Source organism: Hemiscyllium ocellatum, chromosome 16 (genome assembly GCF_020745735.1).
Source record: "Hemiscyllium ocellatum isolate sHemOce1 chromosome 16, sHemOce1.pat.X.cur, whole genome shotgun sequence".
Lineage (NCBI taxonomy): Eukaryota > Metazoa > Chordata > Chondrichthyes > Orectolobiformes > Hemiscylliidae > Hemiscyllium > Hemiscyllium ocellatum.
The window spans coordinates 57,782,619-57,802,231 of record NC_083416.1 but is presented as its reverse complement, the minus strand read 5'-3'; the positions used below and the strand labels follow the sequence as shown (position 1 = coordinate 57,802,231).

Genomic DNA, 19,613 nt, shown 5'->3' with positions numbered 1-19,613 from the left:
ACATGCAAGAACATGCAAACTTCACACAGACAGTCGCTCAAGGCTAGAATCAAACCCAGGTCCCTGACGGACTGGGCCACCCTGCCTCCTATTTAAATGAGATCCATTCCTTCAGCATGCTCGATTAACCCATTTACTAATGGGTTATCAATTAAAGTCTTTGCAAGCCTTCCTTCTTTAGGTCTCCTCTCAGCCTCCTCTTCTCCATAGAGAGCAGTTCCAGCTTCTCGATACATCTTAACAACAAAAATTCTTCTTCTCTGAAACCTCTTCTGCACTTTTACAATGTCTTGACTTCCTTCCTAAAATCCATTGCTCAGATGAGTTGCAATACACCAGCTGTGGCCAAACCAGTGTCTTATCCGAATTCAACTGAACTTCTAAATCTTACTCTCTATGCCCTGATCAGTAAAGCTTTCATGCTTTGTTGACAGCTCAGTCAGTCTGTCCTGCCATCTTTAATGAAAACGTATTAGTAAAAAAAGAACTTTTTGTGGGTAAATTATGTATAGTATTAAGTCAGCCCACTCTCCAACTGCTCAACTCTGTTTTAAGGGTAAACTATACTTATAACATTATTGTGATTTGTATTTAAAATAGTCTTGGAGTCATAGAGTTATACAGTATGGAAACAGACCCTTCGGTCCAATTTGTCCATGCCGATCATATATCCTAAATTAATCTAGTACCATTTGCTGGCAGTTGACCCATAACCCTCTAAACCCTTCCTATTCATATATCCATCCAGATGCCTCTTAAATGTTGTAATTGTACCAGCCTCCGCCACTTCCCCTGGCAACTCATTCCATACACGCACCACCTTCTGCATGAAAATGTTGCCCCTTAATTCCCTTTTAAATCTTTCCCCTCTCATCCTAAACTATGCCCTCTAGTTCTGGACTTCCCCATCCAGGGAAAAGATCCTGTCTATTTACCCTATCCATGCCCCTCATGATTTTATAGGTCACCCCTCAGCCTCTGATGCTCCAAGGAAAACAGCAATGTTATATACAGATTATTATAGTATGCATTGTCCTAATTCACAAAATCCAAAAACATATTGCAGTGACTGCAGCAGTGGTCATCTTTGAAGATTGCGACAATATGATGAACTATGACGTTCTCTGCATCAATAAAAGGGTGCTTTATTATGTTTATCCAGAGCTCCTCCTATCTATTCGTTACAGGTACTGCAGATTCAACGTAATATGTCACATGGGAGAGAAATGTAATAACTTAATCTGCGCTGCTTTCAAATGATTTTTCTGGATCATCACATCTTGAATAACCTGATAATATCAGAAAGTCATATTGGTAGTTTCTAATAGGAACTAATACTGAATCCTCCTTATTTCCAGCTTGAAGTTATGAGACATGAAAAAAAACATTATTCGGTTATTGACATGTTTAGAAACCGGAACATGCAAGCCATTGGTGTCATAAACATTGTAGTATGGTAAGTATTTAACTGAATCATAGACTAAAACAGCACTGAAGTTGGCCATTTGATCCAATGAGTTAAAATTACTCCAGCATTCATAATACCATAACAGGTAAAAGAACCAAAGAAATAATGAGCTGGATGAGATTTGCCTGATACAATGGGCCCTATTTCTGCTGTTAAACTGTCAAGGAAATAAAGAATCCCTGAACTTTTATGCATTGTATTGCTTGACATAAAGTCATGAGTCATTTATCATTAATACATTTTAATATTGGATTAGATGTTATATTTATGCACAAAGCTATTGGGTAGCTGTGTATAGATTTCAACACAAATCTAAAACACTAGTAATTGTGACCCAACATTTAACTCAAACTCTATACTTTATTTAGATGATAATATAAAAATGAAAAATTGCTGTGAACCTTTTTCTTTATCATATACTACAGGCTCCCCAACAGCCAGTGGCAGAGAGAGGAGAGAATATGTGGATAGAATTTGTAAAGATGTAAAAACAGCAGAGCTGTGTAGGCAATTTTAACGTCCCCTATATTGACTGGGACCCACTTCGCATTAGGGACTTGAACGGGGCAAAATTTGTAAAGACCATTCAGGAGGGTTTCTTGACCAACCAGGGAAGGGGTTATACTGGAGCTGGTTTTGGGAAATCAGCCGGCCGGGTGAAGTTTCAGTGGGGGAGCATTTCAAGAGTAGTGACCATAATACTGTGAGTTTTAAAGTACTCATGGATAGGAATGACAGCAGTCCTTGGGTGAAGGCGTTAAATTAGGGAAGGCAAACTACCACAATATTGGGCAGGAACTGCAGAATGCTGATTGGAGAGAGCTGTTTGAGGGTAAAACTATATTGGATAGGTTGATAAGGGTTCAGGAGCAGCACATTCCTGCAAGAATGCAAGATAGGTATGGCAAGTTACGTGAATCTTGGATGACTAGAGATGTTATGACCTTGGTGAAAAAGAAAAAAGTATATGTAAGGTCTAAGAGGATAAGAACTGATGAAGCCCTTTAAGTATAAGACCATAAGACGTAGGTGAGTTCCTAAATGAATACTTTGTCTCAGTATTTAACAAAGAGAAGGAATTGGTGGAGGATGATCTCAGTGAAGGGAGTGTCGAGTTTCTAAGCTAAGTTGCTATTAAAAAGGAAGAGATATTGTGCATCTTAAAAAGTATTAAGGCTGATGAATACTTGGGTCCTGACAGGATGGATCATTGAATATTGAGGGAGGCAAGAGATCAAATCGCTGGAGCATTGACAGACATCTTTGTATCCTCATTGGCCAGATAGATTGGTTCGACTGGGTTTGTTTTCACTGAAACACAGGAGTTGAGGAGCAACCTGATAGAAATTTATAAGATTGTAAATGGCATGGATAGAGTGGAAAGTATGAGGCTTTTTCCTAGCATTGAGGGTCAATTACTAGGGCTCACAGGGTCAAGGTGTGATGGGGGACGTTTAAAAAAATGTGAAGCAAATTGTTCACACAAACGGTGGTGTGTTCCAGGGAGGCGTTTCCAGCAGAGGTGGTGGAAGCAAACACAATAGCAGGATTCAAGAAGCACTTGGACGAGTACATGAACAAGAAAGGACTAGAGGGATATGGATCGTGCAAGTGAAGACAATTTTAGTATGGAATGCAAAATGTATTGGTGCAGGTTTGGAGGGCTGAAGGGCCTGTTCCTATACTGAATAGTTCTTTGTTCAAAGTCCTTTTGAAGAACAATCCAGTTCCTATTCCTCTGCATTTTCCCAATACCCTTTTAATTTTTCTACTTCAGGTAGTTATCCAATTCCTTTTTGAAGATTATCAGGCATTGCATCCTAAAACACCATCGTTTGTTGCACTAAAACTGTATATCGCATGCCACCTCTGGTTCTTTGGCTTTCTGTTATTGCACTCTGATTAATGTTCCTCCAGTTATCGAAAGTAGCTCCCCTTTACTTACAATATCTAAACTCATCATGATTTAAGAAGACCTCACACATGTCCTCTTAACCTTCTCAGCTCAGTCTGTTTTCCCAGCATACCCCAAACCCAGAAGCCCAGGGCAGCAATGTGGCTCAGTGGTTAGCACTGCTGCCTCACAGCACCAAGGTCCTAGGTTCAATCCCAGCCTTGGGCAACTGTCTATGTGGAGTTTGCACATTCTCCCCATGTCTACGTGGGTTTTCTCTGGGTGCTCTGGTTTCCTCCCACAGTCCAAAGATGTGTGACCATACTGAATTGTCCATAGTGTAAGGTGCATTAGTTAGAGGGAAATTGGTCTGGGTGGGTTACTCTTCGGAGGGTTGGTGTGGACTGGTTAGGCCGAAGGGCCTGTTTCCACACTGTAGGGAATCTAATCATTCATTGAACTTTTAAGTTGTTTTCTTATTATTCATGACTCCTGTCATTAATTTAGGCACTGTAATATGGCAACATACAAAACTTCTCACTTTTTTTTTGTAAAAATGCACATAACAACAGATTATGTTTCTATTCTATTCTATTCTATTCTAAAGCTCTGCCATCTTGTCTATCAATGTGACAATAATCCCTTCTTTCTAGAATTACTTTAATAAATTCTTCTGTGTCCTCACAAAAGCCTTTACATCTTTCATAAGTACTTTTAGGCTCTTTTAGTTCTACTTTTCATACAGTGGTAGGGTGTAGGTTCTGGAGAATTACTATTTTTGCGGCATTGATTGTTAAACATAGCTTCGCAAACTTCTTATTTTTGCCATAATGGAGCAGGCTGCTTTGGTGACCAGGAACAGCCTAAGAGACTACCTAGTTCCTGAGCTGGTCAGGGCAGACAGCTTACCTGAGAAGTCTGGCACTATATGCAAAATTTAAAAATGCAGAATAAACCAGAAAACAACTGCCTACTCCTACTGCCTCATTATCTATACTTCATCCATGGCAACTATTCCAAGCTCTTAATAACCACTCTATGCCCATCAACCCATTCCTCATGGCTCCTCATACTCTTGTTGCCATAATATGTCCATCCATCCATCTGCCATGGTCCCATATATTCACTATGCTGCCTGCGTCCCCAAAACGCGCTCCCCCTCCCCTCCCACCCACTCCGACTTTTCATAATCCCTGCACCGGTCTCTGCCCTTCTATCAAATTACCATTGTGCCTCAGAACCCCTGTGTCAACATATGAAACTGTACCTACCCTTCCACAGCCTCTAATACCTCTATGCTGATCTATTTCTATCAACTACTCTGCATGTCCCTTCATACCTCCCGTACCACCCTGTGCCCCAGCATCCATCCTCCTGACCCTCACACTCTTATGCCCCTAATTATTTTCCCTGGCCTTCATAATGACAAAGCTACTTCAGTGATAATTCATCAGTCCTATGCCACAGAAAACAAAATTTTGACTTTGAGTTTCTTTTCAGCAGTGTTCAATTTCAGGACTTTCAAGCAATTAATTGGTTCATATTTATATACAATAAAAAACTTTTAATGAATATAAGTGAGAAGTGATAGAATTGACAAAAGAAGCAATGGCTGGACGGACAATATCTTTTGCACACAGTGAATCATTGGGATCTCAACTGTGCAACCTGGGGATGTGCTAGAGGGTGGATAAAAGTTCAACTGAAGCATTCAAGAGGGAATTGGATCATTACCTGGAAAGGAAAAATGTGCATGGTTATGTGGACAAGGAGGATGAGTGACACTCAGTGAATTGCTTCTTCAGGGATATGATAGTTCAAATAGCTGCCTTCTGAGCTGTGACGCTTGAACAGTTCTTTCTCTAATCAGTAGCACTGAGGGTAAGAAAGAGAAGAATTCACTTGCTCAGCCTCTCAAGAGCTGGGTGGATCATTGGTAGCCAATATGCTATGGCTACCAATATGCAAAAATGGAAGGAAAAAAGTCAGAATGGGACCATACATTCAGCTTTGTGTACAATGCTTGATTTTCTAAACAATCTCCAATACGCATGCTGCAGTTTCTGCAGGACAAAGGAGGTAAATTTAGAATACCAGTTGCCTTCAGAGAATATTTCTGATCAGCTTTTCATTCTTGACATTCCCATAGACTCTAGAGAGCAAATATACTGCCTGACCCTTGGAGGAAAAATAGGTGGAACAGGAAGAGCAAATGAGAGAGTAAGAAAATCCGAGTAAAACTATAATGGAAGAGGAGAGTTCAGGGAGGCAAGTTTAAAAAGTCATTTTACAAGAAGATTCTCCATTTTATTTTGCAGGATGTTTACTTCAGCTGGATACTTTGCTCTGTCTTTGAGCACACCAAATCTCCACGGTGATGACTATTTGAACTGTTTCATCTCTGCTGTAGTCGAAGTTCCAGCCTATGTAACTGCTTGGCTTTTTCTCCAGAGATCTTCCCGAAGGTTCAGCCTTTCAGGATCACTTTTTCTTGGTGGAGCTGTCCTTTTCTTCATTCGCCTCATGTCTTCAAGTAATTTTTTTACAACACAGTTATAAGGAACAAAAAAATGTCTTGATAAAAATTTCAAAGCAACATTTTATGATAAACTGAAATATATATAGATATATTTATATATAGGCAGTGTAATCCCTCAGATATTATTGTGCTGTTCCACAAACTAATTTCAGCTGCACTTGAAGATTGAGATGTTGTGAGAAGAACAATGAGGGAAGAAAGTTGATGGTTGACTAATCAAACCAGTTTTATGTACTTCATACATTACTTAACATCATAATTGGCAGAAGAGATGAATTGACAAACCAACTTTTCATTTCTGTTCCAAACAAATGATAAAAAAAATCATTTTTTTAACCGGGTGTATTATCATAATATGGAACATTTATGTTTTTCCAATCTGGAGACAACAGACTGTTAGAGTATGACATACATTATGATCAGTAACAAATCAGTCTAGTATTCACTTGCTGCTGCATCCCTATAACCCTGTAACATGTCATTCCTCCAACCACATGCTGTTGATTCATATCAGATGCATCATCTGTTGTCAATGTGTTGTGATCTTCATTAATTTTTAGAGTGACAATGTGCAAATACAGGTATTTCCACAAGATGTGGTAGACATTTGTTGGAAATCAACTGCTGAGAACCCTCACATATCATAATTCAGCTTTAATTGCTCAGATGCTGACCACCCAAATTTATTTCCATAATAACTGTCACAGTAATTGGATCTTTCTCAATTAACACTGTTCCTATTTCCTTTTAAATCTCCATTAGCTCCTTCCTTAAATTACCCACCATTAAACTTCTGTCTTGTTCTCAACTTTTCTTTCCCCCAAAGATTTCAATTTGCCATGGCTTCCTATACTAATGCCCGTTTTTCATGCATGCTTAGTTCCTACCAATCAGATTTTCATTCTGCCATGATAGAGAAACTGATTTTACTATTGTTCATTATCAACATTCAATGTGAATGTGACGAGTCTTTGTATTCCTTCTCATTTTTCTTACCGTCTTTGTATCCTTTAACTGTAGCAATAAACCATCTTCCTCAGTAAATATTTCTACTCCATTAACATTAAACCTATAACTTACAAGGAAAGCAATAATTACTTGGCCCCTATAGATTTTAAATTGGCATGAGACAACAGGTAGACGTTAGCAACAAAAGTTTCTATTCAAGATATCTGACACACTTCTACACAAGAAAAGCCATCACCCCAAATAGATCTTCAACAAACAGGAGAGGTAAAAGTAATCCATTTTGATCACCTATGCACAAAACTGGAACATTTTAACCAGGAAGAGACTATCTGTTTTACTGCATTTCTGATCTCCACCTCAGACTTAAATTTAATGATTGATGCAGTACTCATTATAATAGAATCCATTACATTTCTCAGCTGTGTAGTAGCTTCTGAGCACATGTAGCCTTAAGCTCGATATTTCACATTAATTTAAAAAGTATGTATTACCTAGTGATATACAGTTTTCCTAGCTTAGTTTGTTGAAAATTATATTGTTTAAAATAGTTTGAAGTAGTTCACTTTCTTCTGCAACCTGCTTGTCTCTCCTCCAACTATTGCAGCTTTCCCATGCCTTCTAACCTCCCTTCTCCACCTCTTCTTCTTTCTTCCTCTTCTTTCCCTTTTGCAGCCTCATTCAACTATTCAAGATGTCAACTCTGGCACGATAGGCCTGCCCACTCCAGGTCAGCCAAATCCTTTTGTTCTTTCTCCTTTTTTTTTCCTTTTACTTCTTTTCTTCATCTTCCCTGATATTGCAGGGAGGCCAGAGTGGTGTCAGGGGTGACTGGAGTGGGAACTCCTGGCTTCGTAGGCCTGATGCATGGACTCCTGGAATTGGCAGTGAGACATCTGCTGCAGTGATGGTGGAGTGGGGATTCCTGGCTGTGGTAAGCCTAAACAATGAACCTTGCAGAGACCTTGCATAGGTCCTGGAACTGTGTTTAGGACTCCAGCCAATGAAGATGAACTGCATTTAAGTATTTTTAAAATCCTTTTGTACCTCCAAATACCACTGGTTAGTAGTGACAGAACACTTTTTACTACATCTTCCGAAATATATGTGACAATAGGCCCCTTCCCGCCCCTCCCCTCAACCTCAGAGAATGGGCCCAGTGATTGATACTGTTTACATTCATTCATGGCCCTTGTCCCTATGTTGCAGTTTCCCTCTCTCACTTCCTTGAAGCCCATCTCTCTCCCCTACCTGCAGCCTCCACAATCGTTTTGACTTGCTCCTCCAACTCCAGGATAACCCTCTGTCTTTCTATCTTCTCCCAACTCCTGCGTCTCCCCACATCCCAATCCCTGGAGCCTGCCCCATGTTTGTCTTTCCCACCACTTCCTGATACCTGTCCCTGCCTCTGTCTCTTACACTCAACTCCAGCAGCTTTAATTCTCTCTCTTTGTCTGCTACTGACCCCTGTAGTCTCCCTCACAATTTCTCCCTCTCCCCTCTCTCTCTCTCTGCTCCTCCAATCACAAGTTGCTTCTATTCCATGTTGGCTGCTGATGGATTTGCTAATGAACCTAGCAGCAGCAAGCACAGAGAGAACTAGTCTGTGACTGGAGGAGCACCTCCTCAGAAACTCTGCCTATTCTACACAAGATGCTCAGTTGATTGAATGCTCCTGAGTGCTTTGGGCATGAATTTGCGCTCTGTGTTTTGGAGTGTTACTATATAGTTAATGAGCCCCTCCCCTCCGTTCAAGCGCAGAGAATGGGTGCAGTGAGTAACATTGTTAACACCCTGCCTCCTGACCTCTGCTCCACAGATGTTGGTGGTGGGGCATTATATCCTTTCAGAACTTGAGGAATCCCACATGATAATGGACACTGAAATCTTCAAAGAAGAATCAACAGTTTTGATTTATTTCCACCTCCAGCAGTGTGTAAGGAACTCACAAGCTTCTTGACAATCTGATCAGCTATCTCTCTCAGGAGCCTTCTTTCTAGTGATCTGCCTGGCCAATCTTTATTTGATGGTCTGACTTGCTCTCCCTGATATTATACCTTTCTTTAGTGTCTCTGCATCTCCTTTCATGCCCCCTCTGACCTCATCTTATCCATGAATTCCAGCTCCAGTTACCTTGATCTAATTCCACTCAATATTCTGGTCATGCAACATTGCCCCGATTCTGTTACATGAATTGTAAATTGTTCTCTCTCTTTTAAATTTGCTGTCATCACCATCTTCCTCAAAAGCAAACCTACTGTCCACCTCTAACCTCCCTCTGCACTCCAAAGTCCTTGAATGTGCAGTTGGGTCCTAAATCCATTTCCAAATTCCATCAGTCAGAGTCACAAGAAGAACAAGAGTGTTCATACTCATCTTAAAAATATATGGTTCATTCCACCTCCTTAGCATCATCTGTCTTGTTTCCTACCTCAGCCCTTTTGTTCAGACTAAAAGTCTCATCCTTAAAATCAAAACATGTGAAGCCTCAGCTTTTGCTAAATCTGTAACATTCTTTAGCTCTCGAATGCTCATAAACTCTCTATTCACATTGGCAACCAGTTGCCCAATGCCCATCACTTTCCCTTCCAATTGGTGATTATTTTTTCAAATACCAAGGCCTCTGGGTCACTGAACTTAAAATATTAACTCTGTTTTTCTGTCTGTCTGTCTCTCTCTCTCTCCCTCTTTCTCTCTCTCTGTCTCCACAGAAGCTGCCAGACCTGCTGAGTGTCTCCAGCAATTTCTGATTTTGTGTCACATAATGATATTGCCTCTCTAAACCCTTCAAGATCATACAGATAACTGTCTTGTAAACCAGTGCACCTTCTATTAAATTATGTTTGTGTATATTTTTTTCCAGATCTCTCAGTATTTTCCACAGCACTGGTGATGATTGGCAAATTTTGCACCACGATTGCTTTCGCCATTCTTTATGTTTACACTGTGGAGTTGTATCCAACCACGATAAGAAACCTTAGTGTTGGAGTGAGCTCCATGTTCTCTAGGGTGGGTTCCATCTGTTCACCTTACATTTTTTATCTTGGTAAGTTGTCAGTCTGCATTCTGTATGAAATGAGAATACATAGATGGCCTAAGCAATGGTGATTCCCAAATCCACACCATTCATATCGCTAACATAGTTTCATTCAGTGTAACCATGTCAGGTATGGCAACAGTTTGGGTTAGCTGGCTGACAGGCAATAGCAAGGACTTTGATGAACTGGCATTGATGTGATGAAGTCCACTGGTGGAATTCTGAGAGAGTATAGGGGATTATACATCACAGAACTATGAACAATCTATTGTGGCAAAACCTAAGCTATCCAAACAATATGTTGGAACTGAAACTGCTATAACAGTGAGCAAGCCCCTTTGAACACTGAAATCCTCATCCTCCTTGGTAGCAGTCTGAGCCTCCAAAGGCACAAGGGGTTTTCATGATAATAAGCACAGATCTCACAGATTCCCAGAGTCTGAGCTTCCCCTGTAGCACTGAGATGCTGAGTGGCAAATGCTCAGGCTGTATTGGAAGCTGAGACATTGACTATTGAATGCTGCATCATAGCTCCACCCAAGGTGCTGTCCTGTGTCAGCCATCACTTCCAAACTGGAAGAATGTGCTCCAAGCAATGCAGTGATGTCTGTGCCCAGGTACAGCTCGACTTCTTTGTGTTCCTTTGCAGTGAAAACAGTTCATGTGCTAAGTCTGCCAAAGCCCTCAAAACCTCTCTGTGCATGCCCATCAGCCCTCTCCTCATCTGAATTCTCAGCAGAAGAATTTGTTCTGTAGGCAGAATCATTTACCTCCAACCTGGCTGCAACTATGTATGCTGGTGATTCATTGAATAATTTCCCTCTGATGCAGGCTGGAGGTGGGGATCACTGCAGAATTGAGACTCAAGTAGGAAGGAGTGCCCTTAACTTCTCCATACTCTGCAATTCATTCGGGGTGTGTAAGGTTGAGTAAAGTTTTCCTGCTTATACATTGACCAGTGAGGCCTTAAGTGGCAGAGTAAGGGTGTCTTAAGGGATCTGTCTCCCACTGAGTATATTGTATAAGCATGGCATTGTTGGGGGAGGGGTTGCAGGGGATGGAGTAGAGTGGATTAGATACCTTTGCCACATTAGGTTAATGTCAGGTAAGATCTCGTAGCCTGTTCCAGTGTTCTGGGTTCGAGCAAAGGGGATGGGAGGGTGAGCCTCTTTGTGACTGTCAGAAAAAATGGCAACTGCTCTCCACTTCCCTCAGGAACAATTCCACCCCTTTCCAGGGTCTGCCTCACTAGCCCCAGTGAACCTGACCAACTCCTCCTCCACTGTTACTGGTCCTGGGCCTGAAGAACTGCCAGCTCTCCAATTGGCCAGGAACTCTTGGGGAAGGCTTCTCTTCCCTAAAAGCGGTAGAGGACACAATGATAGACCATTACTTGCCTGAAGCACATAGAATCACTCCAGGGCTCTCAGACATGATTGCTGCAGGTTCTGATGTTTTCCAGCTACTCCACCCACACCATCCCTTTGGCATCATGGCACACTATGTGCATATCCCATCTCAGTACAACTGTCTCAAGTCCATTCAGTTCATCTCAATTTATTATTTTTTTGTGTGGGTATTGCTGGTTGGGCCAGCATTTCATGCCCATCCCTATTGCCCCTCAGAGGCTGCCTTTTTAAACTGTTGCAGTAGTGTGCTATAGGTAGACCCACAATGCTGTTAGGGAGGGAATGACCCAGTGACACTGAAGAGACAGCGATGAATTTCCATGTCAGGGAGGTGAATGCCTTGGAGGGGAACTTGCAGGTGGTGGTGTTTCCATCTGCTGCCCTTGTCCTTTGAAATTTAAGTGGTTGTGAGTTTAAATATATATTCAGATCACAGCTAAGAAGCAAGAAAATGATCTTGCACCATTTGAATCAGAAATTAAACCAAGCGCAGTTTGAGAAATATCTGCAGTCTAAATATTTGGCCCAGAATCTGAGATAACAAAAATTATGGAGTTAAAAAAGCATCTTCAATCATGAAAGGAAGAGCTTCAAGATAAATTCAAGACCATTGGAGCTTCAGTTGGGATGGATGGGTCACACCTATAAAGACAGAAACTAATTTAAGCAACAAATATTGTAACCGTGTAGAGAGAAAATGTTTGGAGAAAAGCTATTATCTTAAGGCAAGGACCATCAAGAAGAAGTACAACAATTTTAAGGAATAAGAAGTTAGTCAGGAAGAAAGAGATCTTAAAGTGCAAATTGGATCAGATTAATATGCAACATTCAGAAGTTGTTGATCTGCAGAGACCATAGCTATAAGTGAAACCCACCATCGAACCAAAGAACACAAGAGGTTATTTTTCAAATAAAGCTTACAAGACATGATTATTGAGCTGATAGAGACACAGCATGCCTTCACCAAGATTAAAGTTGAACAGAGGAACAAATTGAAAAGCTCAGACCTTATGAATTGACAGTCTAGTTCCCTCAGTGAGACTATTGTATGTAAGTCAAGCTCTTGGCTGAAAATAGCATAATCAAGCCCTGGAGGCTGAAAATGAAAGATTGCTGAAGATTTGGAAACATCTTGTCCAAGCTGATTCAATAGAGAGATATTTGATGGAGAGAAAAAAGTCTCCTCATTTCAAAAATGCAAATAACTTCAAGATTGCAGTGAATGTTGAGCTAAACAAACACTCTTGTTACTGTTAATGACTGATGACTTAATCCTTCAAACAGACACAGCACAGAGAGGGAATAAGAATCTTTAGTCCCTGATTAATGACAGAGATTGCCTCTGGAACAAAATTGTCCTTTCTCATGGAATCCTTGAAATGTTCCTCGCTGCACCTCAGCACTCACAGATTGCTGCAAGTGTTGAAGTGAAACAAGTACCTGTAGAAAGAGAAATTAATTCACCTCCAACACCTAGAGCAAAGCTGATAGAAAGGAATGAGAAATTTAATTCATTGGATTCTTTTTCAAGGGGCAGTGAGCATTTAAGTCTTGGAGTATTCTCCTTTGAGTCAATCTTTCCTTGATTGATCCTCACTCTCTGTTTCCTGTTCGTCAATCAGTTCTTGATCCATCCCAATACCTTGCTTTTATTCCATCTGCTTTAACTTTGCCCATTAACCTCTTATGAGGGACCTGACCAAAAGCCTTCTGAAAATCCAAATGCATTATATCCATTGGATCCCCCTTATCTATTTTACTAGTTACGTCCTCAAATAAACTTCAGTAAATTTGTTAACTGTGATTTGCCTTTCATAAACTCATGCTGATTTTTCCAATCCCGTTACTGTTTTCCAAATATTCTGCCATCTTTTATAATAGACTCACATTTTCACCTCGATTGATGTTAGGTGAAGAAGTCTATGATTCTCTTTATTTTTCTCTCCCCCTCTTTCAATATTATGGTTACAATACCATCCTGCAATCTGTAGCATCTCCTTCAGTGTCTGTAGAATTTTGCAAGATCCAATTTTTCCAGGGCCACTTTCTTTAATACTGTGAAGACAGGTTTTAAGAAATATTTTTTAAAAAGATAAGTTTGGTTTAGAAAAGTTTGCATGCTTACATCTTTGTAAGATGATGGATATGTGTAAAATCAAACCATACGGATCTGGATAGTTTTGTGTAGTGTGCACTTTTGCTAATGATTGAAGTATCCAATGTAAGTTGTTTTCCAATGATGGTGCCAGGAAATGACATCACCAACCAAAAGAAACTCAAATATATAAATTGAAAGCAGGAATTTTCAGCATTGCTTCGTATGAGGTCCATTGAAGATGTTAGCTAGTAAGGTAACGAAACATCTGGAAAGAACCTTTCAGCTCAATGAGCAAACCTACATCCAATGGTGCCAGTTGCCAAGCTGCTTAGCCTTGGTGGCACATATCCTCATAGATGATGTCAACATCTTCCTATATTGTTAGCATGTGTCTCAGGTGAAAAAGCTAAGGCTTATAACCTTCAGCTGAGGCTCACAAGTATCTTTGAAGTGGGGGCTATAGATTTCCTACTGTTTGTTTATCTCCAGCTCTCGTCAAGTAGAAAATCATTACATATGTGACTGTGCTTTAAGTCTTCAAACATGCTTAAGGCAATAAGGTCTCTTGATGACTGCCAACAGGTTTGGGAGATTTGCCTCTGAGAAAACGGCTGCAGACATGATTTTATCCACGAGATGCCCGGACGCATACAAACATCAATGATGGAAGTTGTTCAGCTTCCTTTCTTGATAGTTGAAAGTTGCTCATTTTTCATAAACTTACAAAGTTCTGAAAACACAGGACTCATAAACAGGATCTTAGCCCGAACAGCTAGCTTGATGTTATTCCATCAAGCACGTTTTGCGAATCGCTCAAAGTTGCTAGTTGCTTTCACTATGCATGTACAGAGTTCTTCATCCAGAAGCAACCTGGACTTAACAGAATTAGAACCACTTCTTGTAGTTTACTGTGATCAAGGGCAAAGATAGAGTCAGAGTCATAGAGATGTACAGCATGGAAACAGACCCTTCGGTCCAACCTATCCATGCCAACCAGATATCTCAACCCAATCTAGTCCCACCTGCCAGCACCCAGCCCATATCCCTCCAAATCCTTCCCATTCATATACCCATACAAATGCCTCTTAAATGTTACAATTGTACCAGCCTCCACCACTTCCTCTGGCAGCTCATTCCATACATGTAACACCCTCTGTGTTAAAAAGGTACCCCTTAGGTCTATTTTATATCTTTCCCCTCTCACCCTAAACCTATGCCCTCTAGTTCTGGACTCCCCCACCCCAGGGAAAAGACTTTGCTTATTTATCCTATCCATGCCCCTCAAAATTTTGTAAACCTCTATAAGGTCACCCCTCAGCCTCCGACGCTCCAGGAAAACAGCCCCAACCTGTTCAGCCTCTCCCTATAGCTCAAATCCTCCAACTCTGGCAACATCCTTGTAAATCTTTTCTGAACCCTTTCAAGTTTCACAACATCTTTCCAATAGGAAGGAGGACAGAATTGCATGCAATATTCCAACAGTGGCCTAACTAATATCCTGTGCAGCCGTAACATGATCTCCCAACTCCTGTACTCAATACTCTGACCAATAAAGGAAAGCATACCAAACGCCGTGTTCACTATCCTATCTACCTCAAATCCTCATAACCAGGCAACATCCTTGGAAATCTTTTCTGAACACTTTCAAGTTTCACAACATCTTTCCGATAGGAAGGAGACCAGAATTGCATGCAATATTCCAATAGTGGCCTAACCAATGTCCTGAACAGCTGCAACATGACCTCCCAACTCCTGTACTCAATACTCTGACCAGTAAAAGAAAGCATACCAAACGCTTTCTTCACTATCCTATCTACGTGCGACTCTACTTTCAAGGAGCTATGAACCTGCACTCCAAGGTCTCTTTGGTCAGCAACACTCCCTACTTGTGAGATAACCACAGTTCTCTTGAAGCATATGACCAGGGAGAACTGGCTACTGGCCTGACAATGATGCTCTTTGAGCCTGTGTAGCTAACTTTCTGTGTGAACAACGAGCATGGCATCTTCCGCTAGAGTTCTCCAAATGCTGTCTTTGCTTTTCATATGGACAAGTCCAAAACTTTCCTTCTGACCTAAAATTTAGTTAAACTCTACCCAAAATTGCAAGGAGGAAAAACTCAAGAAGATGGAGAAGAAAATACCAAACAGAGTCCCATTTCACTCCATTCTTCACCCTGAAACCATCAGAAATGGATCCATCATGCTGTGCATTATAGTGCATGCTGTCAGAAAAGAACCAGATGAGAGCGAGGAGCTTTCATTGGTAGCCAAATTTCCTCAGAGGTTTGCTGAGGTCTGCTTTGTTGATTAGATTTAATTGGTGAGAACTACTAAAGTAAGGTAAAGACAAATATTCTACTCCCTACACTTTTCTTATCGTGGTGTTTAGCGAAGATCATGTGCACTGAAGATCTGACAAAACATAAACCACACTTTGCGACAATATACCCAGCCTGTAAGTGGGTAGAGTCTTTCAAGTATAACCCGAGTACAGGTTGTCCTTGTGTCACTGAGAAGTGAGATGCTTCCATAGTTGTTGATGATCACAAAGATCCTGTGGAATGCATCTTTCTTTCCAACAAAGAAGGAATTCATAGAAGATGGGTGTTTGGGCTTGAGTGTTTCAGCTAGACTTCTATTTTTATATCTTACCAGTCCACGTGCTCGGCAATCAGTGGCCTTTTCACATTCAGATGATGATTCTTCATTTAACTTAGAGGGAAGAAGTTCCTGTTCATCCAGCATTGTCAAACAAACATTATGGCAAATCAGATGGTGGAAGTGTTAAGAGTGGTGCTTTTGAGTTAGAACTAAATAACGTCAATGCCAATGTGGAATCTGATATTGTGCATTTCTACAGTACTCTCTTTGTTCCAGATGGGAACTATGAACAAATTAATGCTGGGAGGCAAGAGATTCTGGAATAAGCACACAAAATATCCAAAAGCATGGCTCAGTATGTTCATGCCATGCACCACATCACAGAATAGAAAATTTTGGGTTAGGTCTTAGAATTTCTTATGCAATAAATTTCTCATCTATCAAAAATGCATTGCACAGAAATTATTTATATTTTCACAGGTATTCATTATGATTTCCTGCCTTATATTCTGATTGGAGGTTCGACTGTGTTTTCAGCAATCCTGGTCTTATTCCTGCCTGAAACACTCAATGTTCCTCTCCCAGAAACCATTAACCAGATGCAGAAAATTAAGGGGTAAGTGAGTAAAGTTATTTTGTGCATAAGAATGAGAATGTTAATTTTAATTCTGTGAGGGTTTAAGAGATCAGCAATGATGGACGGTTTGGCTGAGTGGGATTTAATTCAAACGGAATAAAGTGGTGGTTTCTGGAGAGGCTCATAAGATTTCCTTTTGGACAAGTTGGGTAGAGTTTGAGTAAATCCCTTCCTCACCCACAGAACAGCAGGGAGATCGGATATGAAATTTGACAGCAAACATGTCATGGAACTCCTATGACCTTAAGAATTCTGGGATTCTGATAGTGGTGATGGGGTAGCCCATACTGTGTGGACAAGCTGTCAGTTATACCCTGGTGGGTTGCTGGTGGCTCAGCGGAGAGTCAATCATGCTTAGATTAGATTAGATTAGATTACTTACACTGTGGAAACAGGCCCTTCGGTCCAACAAGTCCACACCGACCCGCCGAAGTGTAACCCACCCATACCCCTACACTTACCCCTTCACCTAACACTACAGGCAATTTAGCATGGCCAATTCACCTGACCTGCACATCTTTGGACTGTGGGAGGAAACCGGGGCACCCTCGGCCCAACAGAGTGACTCAATGACAGCAAGGGCCAAAGCCAGCAGGAGAATGACTCCAGTCTTTGATGCAACATTTCTACCCCCAAGCCCTCACTTCCTGACTGCCCCAGTTAATCAGCCTCACCCAACTGGGTTCCTTGCTCAATGGCTGATTTTCATTTCTAGGTCCTGTTGCAACACTGACTGTACTGCTGAGTGCGAGTTGGAAGTTTAGCGTTTAGCCTCCAAGTATTAAATGGCTGAGGGGTCGCTGGCATCATTGCCTGCTGACTTGTTAATTGATGAGGCAGGAAACTCCACCATTTATTACATTCTGCTATTGTAGTTTACAGCACAAAAACTGGCCAATGCAACCCAGTGTACAGTGCCAGCACAACTTCAGATCAGCATATTCAGTACGTTGATATACCTTTATCATAGCATGAGGCTGCTTCATTGTAACGCCTGTTTTATGTTATTTTACTGTGTGTTTTCGGTAGTTTCAGTGCCAGATAGCCAAAATATTGTGTAATGATGGAAGATTTGGCTGTGGGAGCTTATCTGAATTCCTCACTTGCACTGACCAGTCAGGATCTCCTGGAGAAAGCTGACATTAAATCACGGCCTGTGCCCTTGACACTTTCTGGATGCCAATTCTGTTTGGACATGATCCTAGAAGATCTATCAAGTAACTTCTGGTCTTCACCCAATCTGTTCAGTCAGATACAATCCCCCTGCATCTCTTTTTTTTTTATTAATTATAAAATACCACAAGCTCAGTTTGTTTTCACAGTTTTGAGTCAGAAGAGCTTATATTCTCAAGTCAAGTCTAAGAACTATAATAGATTATCACATTGCTGTTTGTGGGAGCTTGCTGTGCACAAATTGATTGACTAAAATAAGAGGCCATGGTGTTAGGAGCAAAAATATGGCATGGAAAGAGGATTGGCTAACTGGCAGAAAGAGTGATGAGGAGTATTTCGCACAACAGCAGCCAGTGACTAGTGGAGTTCCACAGGGGTCCGTGTTGGGACCACAACTATTCATGTTATACATTAACGATATTGACAAAGGACATGATGGCAAAATGTTGCTAAATTTGTAGATGACACAAAGATAGTAGAGGGGCAGGTGGTGTTGAGGGATCAGAGGCTGCAGAAGGACTTGGGCAATTAGGAGAATGGGCAAAGAACTGACAGATGGAATATAATGTGGGAAAATATGAGGTTATGCATTTAAGAAGAATAGAGGTATAGACTATTTTCTAGGCAGGGAAAGGCTTCAAAAATCTGAAATACAAAGAGACTTGGGAATCCTAAGTCAGGGTTCTCTTAATGTTAACATGCAGGTTCAGCTGGCAGTCAGAAAGGCAAATGCAAGTTAGCATTCATTTGGAAAGCAGAGGTGTATTCGTGAGACTGCGCAAAGGTCTGGTCTCACCACGTTTGGAATATTGAGAGAAATTTTGGCCTTTGTATCTAACAATGTGCAGACCTTGGACTGTCCAGAGGAGGTTTACAAGAATGATCCCAGTGATGAAGAGCTTGTCATATGAGGAGCAGTTGAGGATTCTGGATCAGTGCTTGATGGAGTCCAGAATGTTGATGTGGTGGATCTCATTGCAACTTATTGTACACGGAGGGGCCTGGATATTTTGTATGTGGGGAAGAACCCAAGGTCACAGCCTCAGAAAAAAAGGGAACTTTAGAACTGAGGAGAGGAAGAATTTCTTCAGCCAGAGGCTGGTTAATCTGTGGAGCTCATTGTCACAGAGTGCTGTGGGTGCCAGTCGTTGATTGTACGCAAGACAGAGATGGATAGGTCTTGATTGATTAGGGGGATTAAGGATGAGGGGGAGAAGGCAAGAGAATTGAATTGAGAAACGTGTCAGTTGTGATCAAATGACGGAACAGATTCATTGGACTGAATTGTCTAATTCTGCTCCTGCTCCTTTTTATCTTATGGTCTGAAACCCTGAAGTCCTGAAAGGTAGCACATAAATTGTTTTTCTTTCAAGAAATACATTTTTAATTCCCCTGTTAATTTGCCCCATGTTACTCATAGTAACATTTAGTAACTCTTTCCATCTCTTAGGATGAAGGCAAATTTAGCTTTCACTGAGACAAATACCACAACCCCCACTTGTATTACTGATCACAATATGGATCAGGCAGTGAATGTGCTATCTCTGATGACTCTAGGTCTCAATATCACATTTTAAAGCAAATCTTCTTGTAAAACAAATAATTGCATATTATCACTGGATTGAGATATCAATTGGCCTTCGAACAACATTGACTTGTTCATGCAACATGCTTGGTAAAGCATGTTACAGAAGAACATAAGAGCTAGGAGCAGGAGTAGGCCATCTGGCCCTTTGAGTCTGCTCTGCCATTCAATAAGATCATGGCTGATCTTTTTGTGGACTCGGAT

The 19,613-nt window shown here is 41.0% G+C and overlaps 1 protein-coding gene across 1 annotated transcript in view; it reads left to right on the top strand.

Annotated features, from left to right (window-relative positions):
• LOC132823225 (organic cation/carnitine transporter 2-like) overlaps window positions 1-19,613 on the top strand; it is a 62,930-nt gene that overhangs the window by 34,919 nt on the left and 8,398 nt on the right. Inside the window, exons 6-9 of the mRNA XM_060836851.1 lie at window positions 1,359-1,456; window positions 5,681-5,895; window positions 9,731-9,913; window positions 16,495-16,630. Coding sequence (XP_060692834.1) covers window positions 1,359-1,456; window positions 5,681-5,895; window positions 9,731-9,913; window positions 16,495-16,630 — 632 coding nt within the window. The remainder of the gene's footprint in view (window positions 1-1,358; window positions 1,457-5,680; window positions 5,896-9,730; window positions 9,914-16,494; window positions 16,631-19,613) is intronic.